The 21801-nt window shown below is 47.6% G+C and overlaps 1 protein-coding gene across 1 annotated transcript in view; it reads right to left on the bottom strand.

Moving 5' to 3' along the window:
* The window catches only part of LOC309808818 (forkhead-associated domain-containing protein 1-like), a gene marked incomplete at its 5' end in the record, with an annotated part of 203726 nt that overhangs the window by 108089 nt on the left and 73836 nt on the right, over positions 1-21801 (bottom strand). Inside the window, 5 exons of the mRNA XM_082629391.1 lie at positions 16003-16165; positions 16702-16922; positions 17346-17441; positions 20355-20479; positions 21166-21289. Coding sequence (XP_082485517.1) covers positions 16003-16165; positions 16702-16922; positions 17346-17441; positions 20355-20479; positions 21166-21289 — 729 coding nt within the window. The remainder of the gene's footprint in view (positions 1-16002; positions 16166-16701; positions 16923-17345; positions 17442-20354; positions 20480-21165; positions 21290-21801) is intronic.

The following is a 21801-nucleotide window of genomic DNA, read 5'->3' as shown; positions in this document are numbered from 1 at the left end:
AAACCAGGACTGTGTTCATTTTGTTCAGAAGCAATTCTTCATGGGTATGTTGTGTTTGTACCCATCTTCAGAGCAAAGGCATTGAAAGATTTTGTCCTGCACTCACTTTCCGAGGATGCTTGTATGGCAAACAGCCTGGGAGGATAGAGGTAATGTTTCTAATAAAGATAACGGCTCCTTCTGGGGCAAAAGTTGGGCAAGTTTGCTTGCAGCCCCTTTCAAAGATTGCAGTTTCCTGAGTTTGGAGTTCCTTACCTGGGACACAGACCCACTGTGCGCACAGCATCCACACTGGCTGCTCTGCACCACCCCGAGGGACTTTCAGGGCAACAGGAACCAATGTGCATATGCAGCTCTGCTGCCTGTTATGTCGGCTGTGCTGTGAGTCATCAAGTTCTTTGTTTCTGGCCCAGGAGTCTCTTGTCTTCTGCCAGGAACTATAAGCTGGGCAGGCTAACTTACTAACTTTCAAACAGGGTCAAATGTCAGACCCTTTGCAGTTCCTGCCAGTTCTGTGCATTACCCCTTCTCCAGGGCAGGGGGCGGCGGGGGGCAGAACCTGACACATAGTAGGTGCTTGGGAAACACTTGCTGAGTGAATGAAAATACAAAGGACACCTCAAAGCAAGTCAGTACAGCCAGCTGGCTAGGAAGCTTTGATAGTAACTACCTTTCATTTTTCCTGTCAGTATCTAGCTTAGATGACTCCTTGGAAAACCTAAATTCTATCTCTTTAGCTTTTGGATTGGACAATATTTCTCCACCTTAATTTTGCCCTGTGCATCACTTCCTTGCATGAAAACACTGTCAAAGTAATTTGAATGTGTGGAGCTCTGTGAATTCGTTCTTACTCAGCGCCATGGAGCACCATCCACAGGAAAGAGCAAAAGGGCTTCAGTCATCTGCGTTCCCCCGACCACTTTGGATGGCTCAGAATTGGGCTATAGGAGCAAACTTTCTTTTGAGGTTTACAGTGGCCTCAAAGTTCCTTAAAGAAGGGGAGTTCAGGTAAGGGGCGGGTGTGTGTGTGTGTGTGTGTCTGACCATTGGGTGGGTGTTCTCCATAAATCATGGGAAACAGGGGTTCCTCTCTTAATCCCAGCTATACCCACAGGACATCCAAGAGCTGGTGCCCAGGAGAGGCTTAAAGCTCCGTGCCGCCTCCCTTGGGGGGCGAGGTAGGGGCTGCACTTAGGAAGGAACGGCTGGTGTTGGGGAACTTTTTCTGGGGTGCTCCTGGCGATCCGAGCCTGAATCAGAGAGTTCGGACTCGGCTGGCGCCGGGTCCCCTGCCTACCCCAACGCCCTTGACCTCGCAGGGCTGGCCTCCTCCGGCCCAGGTTTCCGCCCGCCGGCTCCTCGCGCGCCGCTCTCACCTGGCCAGAGGAAGAAGCCCACGCCTCGTCCTCCGCCGAGAGCCCTGACCTCCGCTCTGCCGCCCTCCCGCGGAGTCTCCGGGCGAAGGCCCGCAGCCCGCGCGCCCGCCCGGCCTTTTTACAAACGTCGCCACGGCAACGCCATTCTGACGGCCGAGCTGGGAAGGGGCGTGGCGTGCGCGGCGCCCGAGGATGAGGGGGAGGTGCGCTGGGAGCACCCGGCCAATTACAGCCCGCTGCAGCGCTGCGAGCCCTCCCCGACCTGCCCGCTAGAGGATGGAGAAACAGGCTCAGTGTTCACAGAAGTAGCTCCAAGTCTTACAGCGGGGAAGGAGCAGACTCAAGAATCCTTCCTACTGACCTTAGCTCTAGGTTCGGTGCGTTGAGGAGGGGGTGGTCAGGCGTGGGAGGGTAATGGAGCTGAGCCACGAGAAGCTTGGAGGTTAGTACCCCCCCGTCCCACCCGAAACTCTATTTCGCTCTGTTGTGGAGGAGAAAATAGAGTAAGCTGGGGGGGACCATCACTTCTGGGGGTGGGGGTGGAGATGGGAGATGGGTGGGGTGGAAGGAACACTTCTGAAAGAATGGAAGATTCTCCCACGTGCTAGGAAAAGGGTATTTACAAGCCCACAGCCTTACTGTTCCTGTCCTTCCCTGTCAAAACTCGCGTTTATTCATTCATGTGTTCTTTACTTCTACAAACATCACCTGAGTCCCTACAAGGTCAGACGGTGGCCCCAGTGTTGACCTGGATCAGATCCTTAAGAAACCCCCCCGCACTCCCCATGGGCACGGGGCTGGGGGGATGGAGCGTGTGGAGAAGACATGCAAATGCCAACTATCTCCCCTCACCCCATGACACCTTTTTCAAATCAGCCCCTTCTGTCTGGGAGCAGAACAGCCCTGCTGACTACCTACAGAATGCCTCATTTCCCTGGCAGGAAATGACGGACAAGGTGCCCCAAGACAAACTCAAAATATTCATCTGAGAAAGATGAAAGATGGCAGACTCCACTCTAGTCAATTAGAAGAAGATATAAGAGAGAAAAATCATGGAAATCGATATGGGATGGAATATATGGTAAAGATGCTCCCACATGCCTAGAGGCTCTTGGAAATGCACATTCCCTGGCACAGACCTCAGAGATTCTGATTAAGCAGCTCTGGAGCATGGTCCAGGAATGAATTTGTTGCATTCTTGCAAATTCCTTGTGCATTTGTTAAAAGCTTGGCAAAACCTCAGGACTTATTCAAACCTGCAGTTGAATCGCAGAGCCCTCCCAGCACTTGTGCCTAGAAATATTTTCCAGGCCCTCAGTCAGCCTGGAAGGTTCTGCCTGGGTTAGTTCCCTTCGACCAGAAAGACCTTAGGAATGTATGAGGAGTGACCACAGAGGCCGGGGCCCTGAGTGGTAACTTCAGAGGAACAGAGAGGGTCAGGCTCAACTCTCCAGGCACATTTCTGCCTCAGGGCCTTTGCAGTTAATGTTTCTTCTCCCTACAGGGCAATTCCCCCAGGGATCTCCTTCAGCTCCTTTAGATTTTTACTCAAGTATCACCCTATTTAAAAGGGTCTTGGAATTCCCTGGCAATCCAGTGTTTAGGACTCAGTGCTTTCACTGCCCGGTTCGATCCCTGGTCGATCCTGCAAGCCCCATGATGCCACCCAAAAAAACAAAACAAAACAAAAAACACCTCCCCAAAAACATGAATAACAAAACAAACACCTCACTCTATTGCTCTTCCCTTCATCTTACCACTCCTCTAACATGCTATTTATTTAGTTTTCTTCTCTTATTTGTTGTCAGTCTCCCCACTCCCAACTCCCCCCTGCCCCCAACTTAAGCTCCATGAGGGCAGGGATTTTTTTCTCTTTTGTTAACTGCTGTATCACCAGTACCTAGAACAGTGCCTGAATGAACGAATGAGTGAATGAACTGGGGCAGCCCTTGCCACCTGCCCACAGCCTTGCCTCCTACTCTTGAGCTGCTGAGCTGAACTGTCCTTACCCCAGGACCTAGGCTTCTGTAGCCTTGGCCCTCCCCAGCCCCACCCCCATCTCCATGCTTGTCTTCAGTCTCATCAACATGAGCACAGAACAGCAACCCTGCTCACTGCCAGCCAGACCCTATGGAGCCCATTCAGGCCAGCCTGGAGCCGGAGCCGCTCATGGCCCCCTGATAGGCTTGGGAGAGCATATGTTGCCATTAGTCCATCTCTCGATGAGGAAATACTAAACGCAGAACAAAGCTGACATTCAGGCTCACTGGAGCAGAAATTGCCAAATCTTGATTGGATCCTGCCGCTCCCCACAGGATACCACAGTCATCTCAAAGGGTGTGTGAAAGTCTAAAAACCCAGTTCCATGTCATCCACTTAAATTTCAAAAACAGAAACTAAAATACCCCAATAACTCATGGCTTTATCATAGCATGTCCTGGGCTGAGTGAGAGTTGTACTTTGCAATGATAGGGTGATCAAAATACTGCACCTGGGGAATTCCCTGGCGGTCCACTGGTTCGGACTTGGTGCTTTCACTGCCATGGCCCGGGTTCAATCCCTGGTGGGGAAATTAAGATCCCGCAAGCCACACGGCATGGCCAAAAAAAAAAAAAGAGGTTTCTAGCTTATATGGGCTCCTTGGTGATGCCTGTAATCAATCAATCTTATTGAGCTCTGGGTGGCTACCAAGGCTGTACTGTATCTCAATCAACATCAGGATGCTGGTGTCTGAAAGGCCTGGGTCCATGTCCCAGCTTTGTCATTCCCAGCTGTCCTCCTAATACTGGAGCGAGTGATGTTAACTCCGGGCTTTCCACCCGCAGGGCACTGTCCCAGTCCTTCCTGTGGATCATCTCATTTAATCCTCACCATAACCTGGGGCAGTAGGTGTGTATGAAACACCTGGAACAGGGAGCTCTGCAGAGAAATGCTCAAAAATGTCGTGATGGGTATTATTTCTATCACATCACTCCCACTTGAACAGGAAAATAAGGCTCAAGAGACATGGAGGTATGTGACCAAGGTGACACAGCCAGAAAAGGATTTGAATCTAGATGACTGTGATGGGAAGGTATTTTCCCCGGGGACCACAGGTGACAGGTGTCACAGCCACGAGACACCCATGCTCACCACCTGCTTTCCCTCAGCCCTGAACAATCTGGGCTTCTGGCTGTCCTGAAGTTTGGGCAGTGCCTGCAGCAAGAGGGGGAGGGAGCTGAGGCCAAGAGGGCGTAGCTGGGGCTTGCCAGGGACCTCTCCTGCCACCCACTGGGCTTCTTTCCTGCAGGACCTCTGCCCCATAAAATCTCATTGGGCCACAGTTACCTTCCCTGGGCTGTCCTTGACTGGGAGAGCCCATCCACTGTGCCCCCTCCTGAGATCTGCTTGTTGTCCCCTGCATTCCAACAAGAAATGAATGCTGGCCTCCTGCCTGGAAGAGGTAGGGAGCTTGCCCAGCCTTTAAGGGGTAAGAGAGAGCCAGGGAAAGAGCTGGAACAGGAGAAAGGGAGTGTAAAAGAGAGAGAGAGCGCTCGAAGATCAGGAAGTAGCTAAGCTGTTGAGTAGGTGTCAGATGGGAGAGCAAAGGGCCATTGGAGGCTCCACAGTCCATTCATAACCTGACGCTATGGGCTAAGGAAATGCAGGTTTTTATACACACACACACACACAGGTTCACAAAAATAAATTCAAACCACAAAATCACAGCTGGTCACTGAGGCCTTCTGCAGCCGTGCTCACCCCCTTCCCCTGTCAGAAAATGAGAAATCACCCAGGTGTTTTCTCAGATAGAGACAAGGCTGGTTGGGACATTCATCTCTTGCAAATCAGAGCTTTGCCGGGGGCTTCCCTGGTGGCACAGTGGTTGAGAATCTGCCTGCCAATGCAGGGGACGTGGGTTCGAGCCCTTGTCCGGGAGGATCCCACATGCCGCGGAGCATCTAGGCCCGTGAGCCACAACTACTGAGCCTGCGCGTCTGGAGCTTGTGCTCTGCAACAAGAGAGGCCGCGATAGTGAGAGGCCTCTGCACCGTGATGAAGAGTGACCCCCGCTTGCCACAACTGGAGAAAGCCCTCGCACAGAAACGAAGACCCAACACAGCCAAAAATAAATTAATTAATTAATTTTAAAAAATTAAAACAAAAACAAAAAACTACTCTCTCTAAAAAACAAACAACAACACAGAAAAAAAGCTTTGCCAGGGAGGTCAGTCTGTATGTTCTGTTTGAAAGCTGCAGATGAAGGGTGCTGATCCCACCTCTGATCGGCCTGGTTTCGTTTGTTTGTTTGTTTTATTCTGTCTGTACCTCACTTCTCTCACCTGTAAAATGGAGGTAATAACAGCATTGACTGTAAAGACCAAATGGGTTAATATGTGTGAAGTAGTAAACTGTGCCCGGTACCACAGACTCCTTCTGTGAATGTCCGCGTTGCTGTCTGTCTCTTTGCTTGTTTTTGTTGCTTTCTTGATGATGTGGGAGGACAGCACCATCTCAACCCGATCACAGCCATCCTGGGGAGAGCTTTGATTTGCATCGTCTCAGTCCCAACCCAGAGCAAACTTGACCTCAGAACACTCGCATATCATCTTGCTTGTTGCCCAGGGACCTTTCTGGGTGTGGGTGTCAGAGGCAGGCTGAGCTCCCCTGATCGCTGCTAGAGGGATTCAGAGAATCCAGCTGGTCTCTGTGGGGTGGCACCTGCAGGACAACTCCATAAATTCGACTTGCAGGCATCCAGGCAAATCAACCTCCACTACTTCTTTTATTTTGAGATTAACAATGAACCATTATGAATGAGGTGAACCAAACTAGCTAATATTTATTGAGGCTTGTTAGGTACCAGCTGCTATGCCATGCACTGTTTTATTTAATTCTTAGCCCAACCCATTTTACAAAGGCGGGCTCAGAAAAGTCAAGTAACTTGAGCAGTTACAAATCTTGTAAGTGATAGGTCCAAGATTCGAACCCTGGCTGTTTGACTCCAGCATATTGTCATTTTTGTAAACTTTTGTTTTCAAAACATAATCTACATCTCGAAAAGAGCACAACTGATAAGTGTACGCTTGAAGAATTTTCACAAAGTGTATGCACCCAACCTAACCAGAACCCAGAACAAGAAGCAGAACATTACCACCCGCCCCCACCCCTCCGAGAAGACTCCCTGTGCTCACTTCTGGTTAGCCCCTCCCGCTTGTCTGACTTCCAATCATAGATTAGTTCTGCTTGTTTTTGAACTTCATGGAAATGGAATCTTACAGATTCCATTCGCTGCCTGGTTTCTTTCACTCAACTATGTGAGGTTCGACCATGTTGTCTGATGTAGCTGTGGTTCATTCATTCTCACTGCTGCATTGCTTTACACTCTGTTATCTATTCCTGCAGAACAAATTATGGCAAACTTAACGGATCCAAAAAACACACACTTATGTCACAGTTTGTGTGGGTCAGGAATCCGGGCACTGCTTAGCTGGGTTCTCTGCTCAGGGTCTCTCCCAGGCTGCAATGAGGGAGGTGGCCAGGGCTGGGGTCTCATCTGAGGCTCAGCTGGGGAAGGACCCTCTTTCCAGTTCATGTGGTGGTTGGCAGGATACAGTTTCCTGAGGGTTGTTAGTTAGTCTGAGGGCCTCACCTCCTTGCTGGCTGTTAGCCAGAGATCCTGCACTGTTTCTTGCCATGTGGGCCTCTCCATAAGGTGGCTTGCTTCATCAAAGCCAGTGAGAGTCCTTAGAGAGAGTCTCCAGGCAAGATGGAAGTTACAATCTTCTGTAACATAATCACAGAAATGACATGCCCATCACCTTTGCAGCATCTACTGATTAGAAATAAGGTACAGTCCTGCCTACTCGCAAGGGGAGGGGACACAGAGGTGTGAACACCAGGGATAATTGGGGGCCGTTGTGTATGCCTTTTGGTCTGCACATGTGCACATATCTCTTGGGTATATATCTAGGAGTAGAATTTCTGGGTCCCACATACGTCCCGCTTTACGAGATTCTGCCAAACATTTTTCCAAAGTGCAGGTACCCTCTACACTCCCTCAGCAGGCTATGAGCTTCCCAGTTAGAGCACATGCTTTCAATACACTCTTCCCCTCTCTCCTTACAGAAGGGGTGTTTGAGCTGGGGCTCTTCGGGACGACAGGTCCTAATTCTGGGCCCATGTCAGAATCACTGAATTCCCGGGCCGCTTCACCAGACATTCTGATCATTTGAGGGCTCAGATACAAACTGGAAGGTCCACTCCATAAGGCGAGGATCCCTGTACCCTTGGTGCCCGGAGCAGTACCTGGCAGCAGTACCTGGCAGGTACCAGGGAGCTGGCACTCAATAAATGTTTTTTTGATTAAGTGAATGAGTTTAGGAACTATTGTTCAAGAGATGGGCCCCAGGGCGGGTATAAGCTGCTTAAACGGGAAGGAAACTTTGTTGTGACTGAGGCTGTGTTCATTTTTCTGGGAAGAGGGCTCAGAACCTCAACCAGGTATGTCCCCAACAAAGGTTAAAGGCCGCTGTGATTGGATACTGTCCGGCTTAGGTATTTTATCACATGAAGAAAGAATTGGTCCCGGGGTAGGTGGCATGGGAACTGTGGACAAGGTCCCATGGTCCTTAGAAGTAAAAAGCGAGACAGTGCTTGCCTGGGGTGGCTCATAAACTGAGACCTTGCTTGTTTTGACCTTTGACCCATGGTAGCTCTTTTGGTACATCTAGCCACTGCCTGGCCTCTTGGGACCCTCCCTGTGTCTGTCTGTTGAACAGAAAATTCCAGAAGGCCTCGGTGCCCTGAGTTTCCATCAGGGGCAAGCCAACATGAGCCCTAGCTTTTGAAAAACCGCTTTCAATCCATAGAAAGCCTCCCAGTTTATCTGGTTTGAGATGACCTCATCCTTTGTCACCTTCTCTCTTGTTTTCTGGAGGTTGCTCAGCGTCTTGCTGCTCTCTGCATTCTTTTCTCACGTGAACAGTGCACCTATTTGGGGCATTTTGTCGTTGTTGTTTTGGGTCATTCCCATCACACATTTTTTGTATTCCTTTCCAGTCAGATCAACCTCATGCCTCTCTAGACATTTCTTCTCAGGTTTCCTCTGAATCATTTCGTTCGGTCTAAATATGTCCAGTGTTTCCTCCTTCCTCACTGCACTCCACATAGACCCTCTCTTTTCCCCGGAATAACTGTTCTTTTCTTTCGAATCCCTGACCCAAATCCTCATCTTTCACCATGTTATCTGACTTCTCCTAAGAACTGATTGTTTTTTGAAACTTAAGCCTCAAATATCATCCCTTCTAATCTGCGTCTGAATTTGGATCACGGTCAAGAAGCAGGAGAGACAGGAATGTGGCTGGGTAATTAGGATCCTCAGCAGAAGGGCTGAGTGTTCATCGTGGGGTCAGAGGGGCCTGGGGATGGAGGGAGAGGTATCTTCTTCTGCCTCGGGTAGGGCTTAGGGTGGGGTTCTCAGGAAAGCGCTAAGAAAAAAGGACCCATTTGACTTGAGTTCTGAAGGAAGAGTAGGGTTTCCGGAGGTAGAGCAGGGAGAGCAGAGGATAGTCCAGGGAAGGAGCAGTGGGAATGGAGGCTAGAAGATGAGTCATCAGAGATGCTAGGGACAGGAGTACAGAAGGAGAGGGGTGGCCAGGTGCTGAGACCGCACACTGAAGGTCCATGGTCAGCCCTCAGATATGTTTGTCTGGCTTTCCCAACGTGTTAAAAGACTTTTAATTAGTTGCTGAAGGAATAGGCCTCCTTCTGTGGAGTGACAGAGAAACCTATTCAAATTGTCTTTAGCATGAATGCAAATTCACTGGTTACCAAAAATGAAAATTCTAGAGGGAACCTCTGGGTTCAGGCTCAGATGATTTCATGAGGCCTTGGCCTCTCTCCAGCTCTCAGGGATTCTTTGTACCATGTGGACCCAACCTTAGACAGAATCTCTGTATAATGGTCACAAAAAGGCGGCCGAAGCTCCAACCCTTACATCTTCTCAGCTTTAAATTCCATAGGGAAGTATAGGAGTCTTTTTCCTAAGCTTCCCCCAATGGCCTCACTGCTTCTCATTTTCTCTGGGTGGGTCACAAGCCCATTGCTGAGCCAATTATTGTGGCCCAGGAGACTGCTCTGATTGGCTGAGCTTGAGCCAACATGCCCATCCCTGCAGCCAGAGGTGGAATCAACAGCGTCTCTGAGAAACTGGACTGAGACTAGGAGAAAGGTGTTGTCCCCAAAGGAGGATCATAACGCCATAATATTTTAGAAGAGAGGTGAATTGTTATTAGGTGACGAAAACCAGATGTCTACCACAGTAGCCAACATGTACAGATCATTAACATCTGGATTTATGCCTTTTTTTGCGAAAATGGGAATATCTGGCAATACCTGGACTCTCTTCTTGTATATAGATCAGCAATCTGCTGGGGATGAGTAGAGGCTCCCTCTTTAGATACAGCCTATGTTCTGCCTGCCCAATGCACTGCTCATATTTCCTCTCTGGCTCCTGGAAGCACTTGAATTTTTATTGCCAGCATAATTTGATTCTGTAAAGAAATCTGTTTTTCCCACCAGAATGGAAGAGCCAAATGTACAGGGGTCAAATAGCTCTCCTGTGCTCCCACAAACTCCTGAGGACAAATGCCTGGCCATTTTTAATAGTCTCATTCCTTGCTCATTTTAAAAGCCTTCTTTAAAAAAAAATATTGAATACATAGTGATTTTAGAATCTGTTATCTGATAATTCCAACATCTGAAGTCTTTGGGTGGGAGTGGCAGAGGGGTGGTGTCTCAATGTCTTGTTTGTTGTGTCTGCTTACTCTGGCTCATACTGACTTATTGCTTGGATGTTTAGTAATTTGACTGTGATCTCATTCTTGATTGAACTTAATCTGTGGGAATCCTGAGGGGTCTGATTCCTGGCTGCTTTGCTCTCGGAAGTCTTTTTTGTTTGTTTCAGCTGGATGCCGGGGATGCTAATAACCTCTGAACACTGACATTTATTTCCTCAACTTGGAGTTTTCCCACTGAATACATGGAGTGTAAACTTGAGCCCCAGACCCACGTGGTTACAAACCTTCAGGGTGATCATCATCATCACCAGTATTGTGGCCATTATTAGTTTTCCCCTCCAGAGCCACATTGAAAACTACAGGTTTTCATAGGCTCTCCTTTCTGAAAGTCCAGAAAAAAAATTTTTTTAAGCCCTCCTCTTGCCAGGGTGTGGAGCATCTTTGAGGGTGCCAGCTTAATACAGGCATCTTAGACTTGGTTAGCTCATCTTGCAAAGGCCCAAGGCTTAATCTCCCTTTTCCTGCACTTACTAAAGGCAAATGGCTTCCTCATTTGCTTATGCTTTGGTTGTAGCTCACTCTGTTTGTGTGTGTGTCTGTATGTTCCTTTGAGATTGCCTACATAAAAATTGTTTTTTATTCTGGGATTTTGGAAACACACACAAAACTAGAGAAGCCTGCGATTAACTCCATGTATTCATCATCCAGCTTCAACATTTTCCCAGTGTTCTCTCATTCTTTTTTCTCCCTTTTTGAGTTTTTTTCTAGGTTAATTTAAAGCAAGTTGTGTCATTTCACCCATAAAGACATCCTAACTGAAAGGACTTTTTGTTCCTTTACATTATCCCCGCCTTGACATGATCACAGCTAAAAATACTTATAATCATTCCTGAATATCATCTAATATTCAGTCCATGCTCACATTTCCTTGATTCTCTCAGAGATATCTTTTTTACTTTTATCTTTGTTAGAATCAGGATCCAGACAAGGTCCACACATTACACTTGGTTGTTATGTCTCTGAAATGTCTTTAATTCTGTAACAGCAACACCCCGCCCCTGACCTTTGTTATCCCCCAGCCACTGATTTGTTGGAGAAACTGGGTCTTTTGTCCTGGAGAACATTCACATCCTGGATTTGGCTGATCACTTCTTCTTGGTTTCAGTTAACTTGTTCCTCTTTTCCCCATGTTTCCTGTAAACAAATAGTTAGATCTAGAGGTCTGAGGAGATCAAAGTCTTTTTGTTGTCCAGACGCCTTCATAGGCGATACTGTGTGATCCATCCTGCATCACACAGTGAGCACATAATGTCTGGTCATCCTGTTTTTAACGATATTGAGATTGAATGGTAGGTCCAGTGCTAACAGACTGAGCCATCCATTACAAAGTCCCCAACGGCTTTTTTTCCCCCAATAATTAACATTTTTAATTATTCATTATGGTAAAATATACATAATATAACATTTACCATCTTAACCATTTAAAAATATACAGTTCGGGCTTCCCTGGTGGCACAGTGGTTGAGAGTCCGCTTGCCGATGCAGGGGACGCGTGTTCGTGCCCCGGTCCGGGAAGATGCCACATGCCGCAGAGCGGCTGGGCCCGTGAGACATGGCCGCTGAGCCTGCGCGTCCAGAGCCTGTGCTCCACAATGGGAGAGGCCACAACAGTGAGAGGCCTGCGTACCGCAAAAACAAACAAACAAACAAAACACACAAGTGGCACAGAGGAAGCCAGAATCTTGAGAATACCTGGGCCCAAGGAAATCTTGGAAGATAGTGAGTTAAAGAGAATAGTGAGGATAATGACGATGGTAGGAGAGCATGTATGCTTTGTGGGCCTATGTACTAAGGGTTTTGTATACAAGCTCCCATTGGGAAGGCTACGAGCTAGGTGCCATTTTTATTCTCATCTTAAAGAAGAGGGATCTGAGCTAATTAAGCAGAGGGAAGGTTAGGGGCTTTTCCTGGCTGAGACCACAAGACAAAGCGGTGGTCACGCCCCCTAGCCAGGACTTGATTGGCTGGAGATTTGATTGGCAGGAGAGCTGAGCGGCTTCTCCTGCCAGAAGCAGCCGCTGCCCTTCAGCCTTTCTTCCACTTCAAGCCCTGAGAAAGGGCTTGCGTGCTTCCCAAGTGGCAACTTCTGTGCATTTAAAAATTTCCTCTTGAAAATCCCAGCCTTAGCCCATTCACAAAAGGTATCTGGGTCCTTTCTTGGCCGTGGCCTAGTCGTATTCACCAAAGAGAAGAGCGCGTCCCATAAGAGCTGGCGGCTTTGGGAGGACCGGGGAAGGCGTCAGCTGGCAGGAAGCTCCCTGAAAGAAATAGAGGAATCCCCACCCATCCATGAGCTGCCTATTCTTCACCCTTAGAAACGGGGCTTGTGATATGCCAGGCACTGCAGGCATTTTGCCATTTAACCCTCCCACTGCCCCACGGAGTAGGCCCCTTGCTAACAGTTTTGGTTGCTTTTGTTGAGGAACCTGGGATACAGAGGTCAAGCCACTTACTCAGGGTCATTCGGGGCAGTGGTGGGGCTTGACCCCTATTTGTTTGACTCCAAATCTGGCCTCTGAACTCTGAGAGACACTGCCGGCTTCTCGAGTGATGTGGGAAGTGGATTCGAGTGAGCACGGCCTGGGCAGCGGTTCCCGTCCCTCTGCCACATGGACAGAGCCACAGACCCAGTTCGCTGTGAAGGCCCAGCATCTTATACCAAGTCTCATTTTCACAGCCAGAGATATTAGTGTGGAAATAGGACTTTTGATTCTTGAAAGGTCTGCTTGGTGAAGAGATGGTCAAACATTTAAACTACAAACTCCATTTTTTTTGGGGGGGGGCAATTCTGAAGCTTAAGATGTGTAATTTCATCTCAGTGCTTCAACCTTGCCACCTCTGTGAACGGGTGAAGAGTTTCAAAGTTTCATACAGGAGGCTAAAAAACTAAGGCTCCTTGTGAAAATACTAAGTGTAAAACTTAGGAAAGAGGAATTCTACTTTCTGTTCTTTTCTGCTTAAAGACAACGAAGATCTACTCCCTGGAAGGAACGGATGCCAAGACAGATGTATACAAGTGCCCTTTAGGATCCAGCAAAACTTTCAAATGTATTATTGTTTTCTTCCCGACAAACAGGGATTTCTGACGACATATTAACAACAAGCATGAAATGCAAACCTGAGTCCTGGAGTGAAACCCCCAGGAGCAATGGTGCGATGTATCCAAGGGGGCCACCCTGGTAAGGGAGACACAGAAGGAGGGGGTGTGGAAAAGTGAACATGGGCGGGGGAGGGCAGCAGGTGGGGAGGGAATCCTGTTTCTGCCACTTAGTAGCCAGGGAACGGTACCCTCTGTCAACTCACCTTTCCCCTCTCTCTAAGGGGCTGACACTTGCCAGCATCCCTTGCGGGTTGATGGGAGAGATGAAGCATGTGCGGTGTGGAGCAGGTGCCTGTCCCTTGGTAAGTCTTTCCCCCAGTTGTGAACTCCACGAATTTGAAAGCTTCTAGCTGTAGCTCTTCTGGGGACCCTGACACAGGTTCAGCTTGGCCATTTCAGACCCTTCTCTGCTGAGGGATGTCCAGCGCCAAACAGGCTGGCATGTCCCTTGCGTTGTGTGTGAATGATGCAGCCCAGGAATAATGCATGTGAAACCTCATTATGTAAATCCTCAGGTTTTCAGTACATGACAATGGCTTTTTTGGGGCCCTTCTCTGTCCCATTCTGTGGTCTGGTGTCTCTGCTTTGGGACCTAGTCTGCCAAGCCCTGGGGGCGGGGGTGGGCACCTTGGGGAGGGGTGAGCTCTCCAGAGGGCACATCAAAGGGAAAGTCACAACTCTGTCACTGGCCCAGCTCTCCCTGGCATTGCTTGGTGTGAAAGGAAACTGTCCTCTGCCTGAGGCAGCCCCATGTCACACACAGACTAAGGCCTGTGATGTTTAATTCAGAGCAGTGAGCACTGGAAACACTGCATCCAGGCTCCCTCAGAGCAGGACAGCCACTTTTCATTTCTGGGGCTCTAAGCCAGAGAGCCTGCTGTCTGGAAACCTATTGCCTGGAAGGTTCGCAGGATGGAGGGCAGGCTTCTGCAAAGAACTATCTGACCATCACCTCCTGGTTGAGGAGAAGGGCACCCTTCTATGACCTTGGCCTCCTTAGAGCTCATGCAGGCAACAAACACACACATACAAATACACACACATGCCAACCCACAGCACATACTCACATGTACACAGATACACGCAAGCATGCGTGTACAAATACACAGCCCCAAATCAGAAAGACTGGAGTACTATTCTGGCTACTCAGAAGAGGAAACCCAAATCTTTATTCTCAGAGAGCTTATTCCTCGGTGTATCCCTGGCACCTGGCAGAACAATGAAAATCAGAAGCGCCGCCTTTAAAAACACTCGGGCTGTTCACTCAACTAATTGTGGTCATCTTTTCAGGAGGCAGGGAAGTCAGATCATGATGCTGGACACCCTTAAGCTCAGTACAGTGCTGTGTGTCAATTATGTCTCAATAAAACTGGTAGAAAAAACAGTTATCTGGATAGAAAGAACAAGATAAAATACACGAATTATCAAAAGTTAAAAAAATACAGACGAGCTAGACTATGAGTCTCACAAAGCACTGTTCACAACAGCCAGGACATGGAAGCAGCCTAAATGTCGATGGAGGAGTGGATAAAGAAGATGTGGTACAAATATACAGTGGAATACTACTCAGCCATAAAAAAGAATGAAGTAATGCCATTTGCAGCAACATGGATGGACCTAGAGACTATCATACGATGTGAAGTAAGTCAGACAAAGACAAGTATCATATGATATCACTTATATGTGGAATCTAAAAAAAAATGATACAAATGAGCTTATTTACAAAACAGAAACAGACTCACAGACTTTGAAAACAAACTTATGGTTACCAAAGTGGAAATGTGGTGGGGAGGGATAAATTAGGAGTTTGGGATTAACATATACACACTATTATATATAAAATATGTAATCAACAAGGACCTACTGTATAGCACAGGGAACTCTACTCAATATTCTGTAATAACTTATATGGGAAAAGAATCTGAAAAAGAATAGATATATGTGTATGTATAACTGAATCACTTTGCTGTACACCTGAAACTAACACAACACTGTAAATCAACTATACTCCAATATAAAATAAAAATTAACTTAAAAAAAAAGAAAGTTTAAAAAAATAGAGGCAAGCTAGACTATGAGTCTCAGAGAGGTTAAGCTGACATATATATATAGAATCTAAAAAAAAAAAAATGTTCTGATGAACCTAGGGGCAGGCCAGGAATAAAGACACAGATGTAGAGAATGGACTTGAGGACATGGGGAGGGGGAAGGGTAAGCTGGGACGAAGTGAGAGAGTGGCATGGACATATATACACTACCAAATGTAAAACAGATAGCTAGTGGGAAGCAGCTGCATGGCACAGGGAGATCAGCTCAGGGCTTTGCGACCATCTAGAGGGGTGGGATAAGGAGGGTGTGAGGGAGACACAAGAGGGAGGGATGTGAGGATATACGTATGCATATAGCTGATTCACTTTGTTATACAGCAGAAACGAACACCACACTGTAAAGCAATTATACTCCAATAAAGATGTTAAAAAAAAAAGCTGCCTGAAGCCACACAGTAAATGGCAGAACAAGAGTCTAAACCTAAGTCTGCCTAACGCTAAAGCTATTCTGCCACCTTCCTTTGCAATGAGCGAATGCATTCTGTGCTGCCTGGATCCCACTGGGACCTCAGTTGGCTGTTTCTAAAGGGAGCTGAGGGGCAGCCTCAGAGGCTCTGCTCCGAGCAGGGACCTCTCACCTTCTGCTGCCTGATCGCCCTGGTGACCCTCTTCTCCTGGTGCAGCCGCTCTTCCATGTGCGCCAGGGCCTCCTTCAGCGGCGCCTTTTCTTCGGCCTCTCTGAAGATGTCCTTCAGCTTTGCCACCTGTGACTGGTACATCTGAACCGACACTTTGCTCTGCCTGAGCACACAGGAGAGACAAAGTCTCTTTTCTCCTCAGCTTTCTCACTCACCACCAATGCTCCCGACCTGGGAGATCCTCAGAACACTTCCATATACGCTTGGCTTCGCGGTTTCCTTACAAGTTGGGGGAAGGCTGAAGATGTGGGGACTAGAGGGCAGAATAAATAGCCCATTGGCTGTGGATGTGCAGCATGAAGGGGGCACAGGTTATGCTACCAGCCCCTCCCAATTTCCCAGAGAGGGTGGGGGAACGGATACCACTGAAAATAGGATGGAATTATGAAAAGCACACACATGGTGAAACATCAGACACATTTATAAAAGGTGCACCTTATTCCTTAACAGTAGGGTACTCTAACTGCTGCTTTCTTGCCCAGAGACTTGGGTCCATCAGGCCCTGAGTCACCATCCCGCCTCCCCACTCCACACCCAGGCCTCTGTCCTCTTGTCCTGGTCCCTACGGGTCTGCAGCTGCACCGAGGTTTAGCCTGGAGAATGGAGGCCTGGGCCTTTTGCCGGGGACACGGGCCATACTTGAGCTGTTCAATGTCCTTCTCGTATCGTCTCAAAAGCTCCTCTTTCCTCTGCAGCTGGTTCTTGAGTAGGGTGATCTTATCAAACACCAGGTACAGGTCTCTTTGTCGAAGCTGGTGGACTCTCTCCCTCTCTTTTGGGGAGAGGTGTTTCATGGACACGTGACCTGACATATCTTTGATGTTCAGCATAGTCCCGAGGGTTTTGCTCATATCCAAGTACTACGAGAAAGCGTTTCACAGGTAAGAGGCCTGGCCCAAGACCGCTGGTGGCCACTTTGAGGAGGCAAACGTCTAATTCTGTTTCATTCATTTTCTGCAGTTGCAGAGAAGAAACACATGCTTTGCAAATGAGTGCATTTGGGGCTTTTAGTAGGACTTTCATTTTCCCCCGCATCCATTTACACTATGCCTTTTTGAGAATTGGGGGGAGGGGTGGAGGGGGAATGACAACAGACATAAACATTCATTCTTACTACCCAGTCTTGCAAGGAATTGGGCTCTGCAATTTCCAGCCCATGCTGGGATAGGAGATGGGTCTCGTGGACCTACTGTAACAACTAAAATGTATGTGGAGTTGATGTTTAAACTATCTGCAGGGCACGCAGGTTTGGACAGGAGGGGACTGATGCTGGGTATACCTACCAGCTTTTCACTAAGATCTAAAGCCTCAGCCACATCCGTTTTCCCTATCTTCTCAGTGGCCATGATGGACCCTGGGCTGGAAAGGCCATTTTGAGGCTGAAATAAAACAAAAGAAAAAAACTCACTTGGCATTCCATTATGATTTTCTACATCCAGAAGAATAACCCAAAGAATAATGCAAGAACTGGAAAAAATAATTTGAGAGAGTTGATTTTTTATATCATCTTTATTGGAGTATAATTGCTATACAATGGTGTATGTTCGTTTCTGCTGTATCAAAAAGTGAATCAGCTATACGTATCCATATATCCCCATATCCCCTGCCTCTTGCGTCTCCCTCCCACCCTCCCTATCCCACCCCTCTAGGTAGACACACAGCACCGACCTGCTCTCCCTGTGCGATGCAGCTGCTTCCCACTAGCTATCTATTTTACCTTTGGTAGCGTGTGTGTGTATATATGTCCATGCCAAGAGAGTTGGTTTTAAATCCAGTCTGACTCTGTGAACTGCTTTCTTTATGACTGTGTTCCTACCCCTTCAGAGCACGACTGCCTTTGAAATGATGCATCACTTGTGCCGCTCTTTGGCCACCGTCTCGTCTGTCTTCCCTTTAGGCCAGTGGTTCTCAACCGGGGGTGACTCTGGCCACCCTACCCCCTCCAGGACATTTAGCAATGCCTGGACACATTTGTGGTTGTCATAATTGCTGCTGGCGTCTAGTGGGTAGAGGACAAGGATGCTGCTAAACACCCCACGATGCATAGGGCAGTCTCCCAAACAAAGAGTTACCTGGCTCAAAAAATCAGTACCGCTGATGTTGAGAAGACAAGCTCCAGAAAAATGGGGACCATGCGGCTTTTGCTCACTATCTCCCTCCTTGTGCCCAGCATGGCACCTGGCACCGAGTGGTGCATAGTGGGCATGTTTGTTGAATGAACGAATGAAGGTTAAGTGGAAAATAGCCTCCCTCCTTTTTATTAAAGGAATCTCATTTCTGTGCAGCAGAAACCATACCCTCACAAAATTTGGCCCAACCTTCTCCTAGTTCTGGAACCTGGTGGGTGAGCATCACTTCAGACCCTTTCCAGAGACAATGCAGATAGTGTTTGCAGCTGCATCTCCCTAAGACCCCAACCAGCCAGCTGGCTGTTGGAAGCCCAACTGACTGCATGGAAAGGCCACCAGACTGAATAGGGGACGTGATCTGAACGACCACAAATAACCATAATAAGACTCCTTAAAAAATAAATTGGCTTTTAATGCTTGCCATGAGCATCTCTTAGCCCTAGCATTTGTTGGCACTACCCTGAAAACCTCTGAGATTTTAAAAAAAACAACTACAAAAATATAAAGGCCCCCAAGTGACTGTGATAGACAAGAGTGGACATATTTGTCTATGTATCTATGGAGATGAGAATAAAAGAGGGTATCTGAAGATGACAATAAACCAGGCAGATCTGCTGCAAAAAGAACCTGAGATGCTGCTCAGTGTCTTCAGCTACCCTGAGCTGCATCCTCTGTACCTCTCCAGACGCCCCCTCTTTTCCTGAGGGGAGGGTCACTAAGGAAGAGCCTGGGCTACAGGATCCAAGCACGCAGTCCCCACCCGGTCTCTGCAGGCTAGCAGACACACCACCAGGGACACACCCCTGGTGTGTCTTCAATCATTATTCTGTGACCTTGGGTGAGGTACTTGACCTCCTGAAGCCTTAATTTTTCTTATCTGTTAAATGGGGACAATAATAGTAACTATGACACAAGGCTGCTACGATGGTTCAATGACATAAGGCATGGAGCCGGCTGAGCTCAACGCCTGGCACACAGTAAGCAGTTCACAGATGTCAGCTATTCTTCCTCCTGCTCTTTCCTTTAATTACTGCCAACCTTGGAGGATTGAGAGTTAGGAGTTTTCCTGCTCTGTGGTGTCAGTGGTGGGATGAGGGCTTGTTGCCAAGGGGAAGGTCAATCTTGGAAGCAGGACCATCAGGACATGAGATCCAGCTGAGCTCCCCACCTTGAGACGGTCCCTCCACTCCCAGCCTCAGAGAAGGAAGGTTCGATTTTATCAGGAAAACCAACACATTTCTGAAGACTCACATCTCTAGAAGTGTGAGCAAATGTCTAGAAAAATTGTAGGAGAAAATGCTGGTACAGAGAGGATGGCTTTATTATGTTTTCCCAAAGCTGGTTTAGACCAGCTGCCGCAGCAAGCCACGCTGATCAGAGCTGTCCACTGTCATGTGTCAATCAAACACCCGATCAAACATCCATTTAGGATACAGGGCACCTTCAACCTAACAATCAAATTACTTCTGAAAATCCTGGAAAACACAAACTATGCTCCCTAAGAAAGGAAGGTTTTCTTGGATAATACTCTTTAAATACTGTTTGACAATAATAACTATCATCTATTAAAGTGCTCGCTATGAGCTAGGCACTGGGATAAGCACTTTACATAATGATCTCCTTTAATTTTTCCATCATCATTTTACAGCTGGGAAATTGAAGTCCCAGAAAGGTTAGGAGGCTGCCCAAGGTCACAGAGCTTGCAGAGCTGGGATTAGGACACAGGTTTCTGATTCTAGAACTTGTGTCTTCTTAATCATCATGGCTCCCTTCTGATGCCCTTTATGTGTTCATGTTTTTCAGTTTATAGCAAAAAGCAAATGTTAGGCAAGCTCATGACATAATGTTGTACATTAGCTTGTTGAATCTTTTCTGCAGAATATAACATGTGATGTGAAAAGGAGGGCCCAGAGATTGTCCGGGCCAGCATCAGTGCAATGTTATATCATGCTGTACACGATGGGAAGCCGCCTTTCTATTCAAACATTGGATCACTGGTACGGCCAGGCACCAACCAGTCCATACAGGTGTTAGCCCATCAGGGAGGACCTGGCCTCGAACCAATGATGTATACAGTGGTGCCAGGGCACACGGCTTGTGTCTGTCCTCATGCCCACCCTCCCCACGTGTCAGTCAATGCAGAGACAAAGTTTCTTTGGTTACCGTTCGGATCTCTACTCTTGAAAAAGTTGGCAAGTCAGGTTTTGCATCCAATATTTTCCGAACATTTTTTTCCATCCCGAGGGTCTTTAAGTCTAGAAATGATTCATCCATGTGGTCCTTGTGATCTATAAAAGAAATAATTTACACTCAAAAGAAAGGCTCAGGAAGAAGTTACTGCATGTAAAAGTCACAGCTGCTATTTACTGGACACTTACCACAGGCCAGTACTAATTAGCTCACCATCCTCCCTTGGCAGGTGAGGCATCGAGGCCCAGAGAGGTGAAATGACTTGTCCAAGGCCACACAGCTCATATGAGGCTGCAGCCTCCCAGGGCGGGGGCACTGAGGGGGAACCTTCGGCCACAGGTGTGAGGATGGACTTGAACCCAGGCTTCTGTGTCCTAGCCCAGGGCTCCACCCAGCAGCAAGCTTGGTTTCTTGAAAGCCCTATTCCCTCTAAACAGGGTATTTATCCTGGGAAGTTCCCCAAGGTTGGTCCTTGCACAGCATGCGTCTATGAAAAAGTTTCCACTGGGCCACAGTGAAATAAGAAAAAGAAGGACAAGGTTCTGAGTTTTTCATGAAATCCTGTTTATTTAATATCAAGGCCTGCTCTTGACTCTGAGCTCATGCCTACACATCTATTTTTTTTCCTGCCCATCTTTTTTTTATAACTATGTTTTTTTAGTTATGAAATGATGGGGATAGAAGATGGTGGTCCTGGCAAATTGTTTAGTCCCTAAAGTGAACCCTCAAGTCTGGGGCCCATGGTTCTCAGCACAGAGGGATGACTAAGCAGGAGGAAACTTACTTGACAAGCTGGCCTTCTCAAGTTCTTTAATTCGCGCACGAAGCTCAGATAAGGCCTTTTTCTGACACTGAATGACTTCCTCATGTCGGGACCCTTTGCACTTGGCTCCTAGATCACTGAAGGACTGCTCCTGTGGCCAGAATGGTGAGGACAGCAGCTTTATCAGTGATCACAATCTCACTCTCTTGTATTTGAAGAAACATGAACAAATCATGGATTAGCAGAAACCCTGTCACTTACTTAGTACCTTGGAAAATATCATTACAGGGCTTCAGCAGAGAAGGAATTTAAAAATTTCATTTCGAATACAAAGTCACATCTAGGAAGATTTCCAACTTTCCTACCTACTTAGCATCATTATAAATAAGAGATCCCCCCTATGTTCCCTCCCCATGTTTTATTTCTTTTTTTCTTCTAATGTTCTTCTAAGCTTGGGTTTCCACTTGTTGTCATTCTGGTCTCATCTCTGAACAATCACATCAAATTTGCTCCTGGAGGGGCTTTTTTTTTTTGCCTGCACCATGAGGCATGCGGGATCTTAGTTCCCTGACCGGGGATCGAAACCGCGCCCCCTGCAGCGGAAGCACAGAGTCTTAATAACTGGAACACCAGGGAAGTCCCTGGAGGGGCTTTTAT

The sequence above is a fragment of the Mesoplodon mirus genome (assembly GCF_964341445.2).
Source record: "Mesoplodon mirus genome assembly, chromosome: 7".
NCBI lineage: Eukaryota > Metazoa > Chordata > Mammalia > Artiodactyla > Ziphiidae > Mesoplodon > Mesoplodon mirus.
Note: the sequence above shows the minus strand (reverse complement) of the source record. Positions and strands in the feature narration are given on the sequence as shown.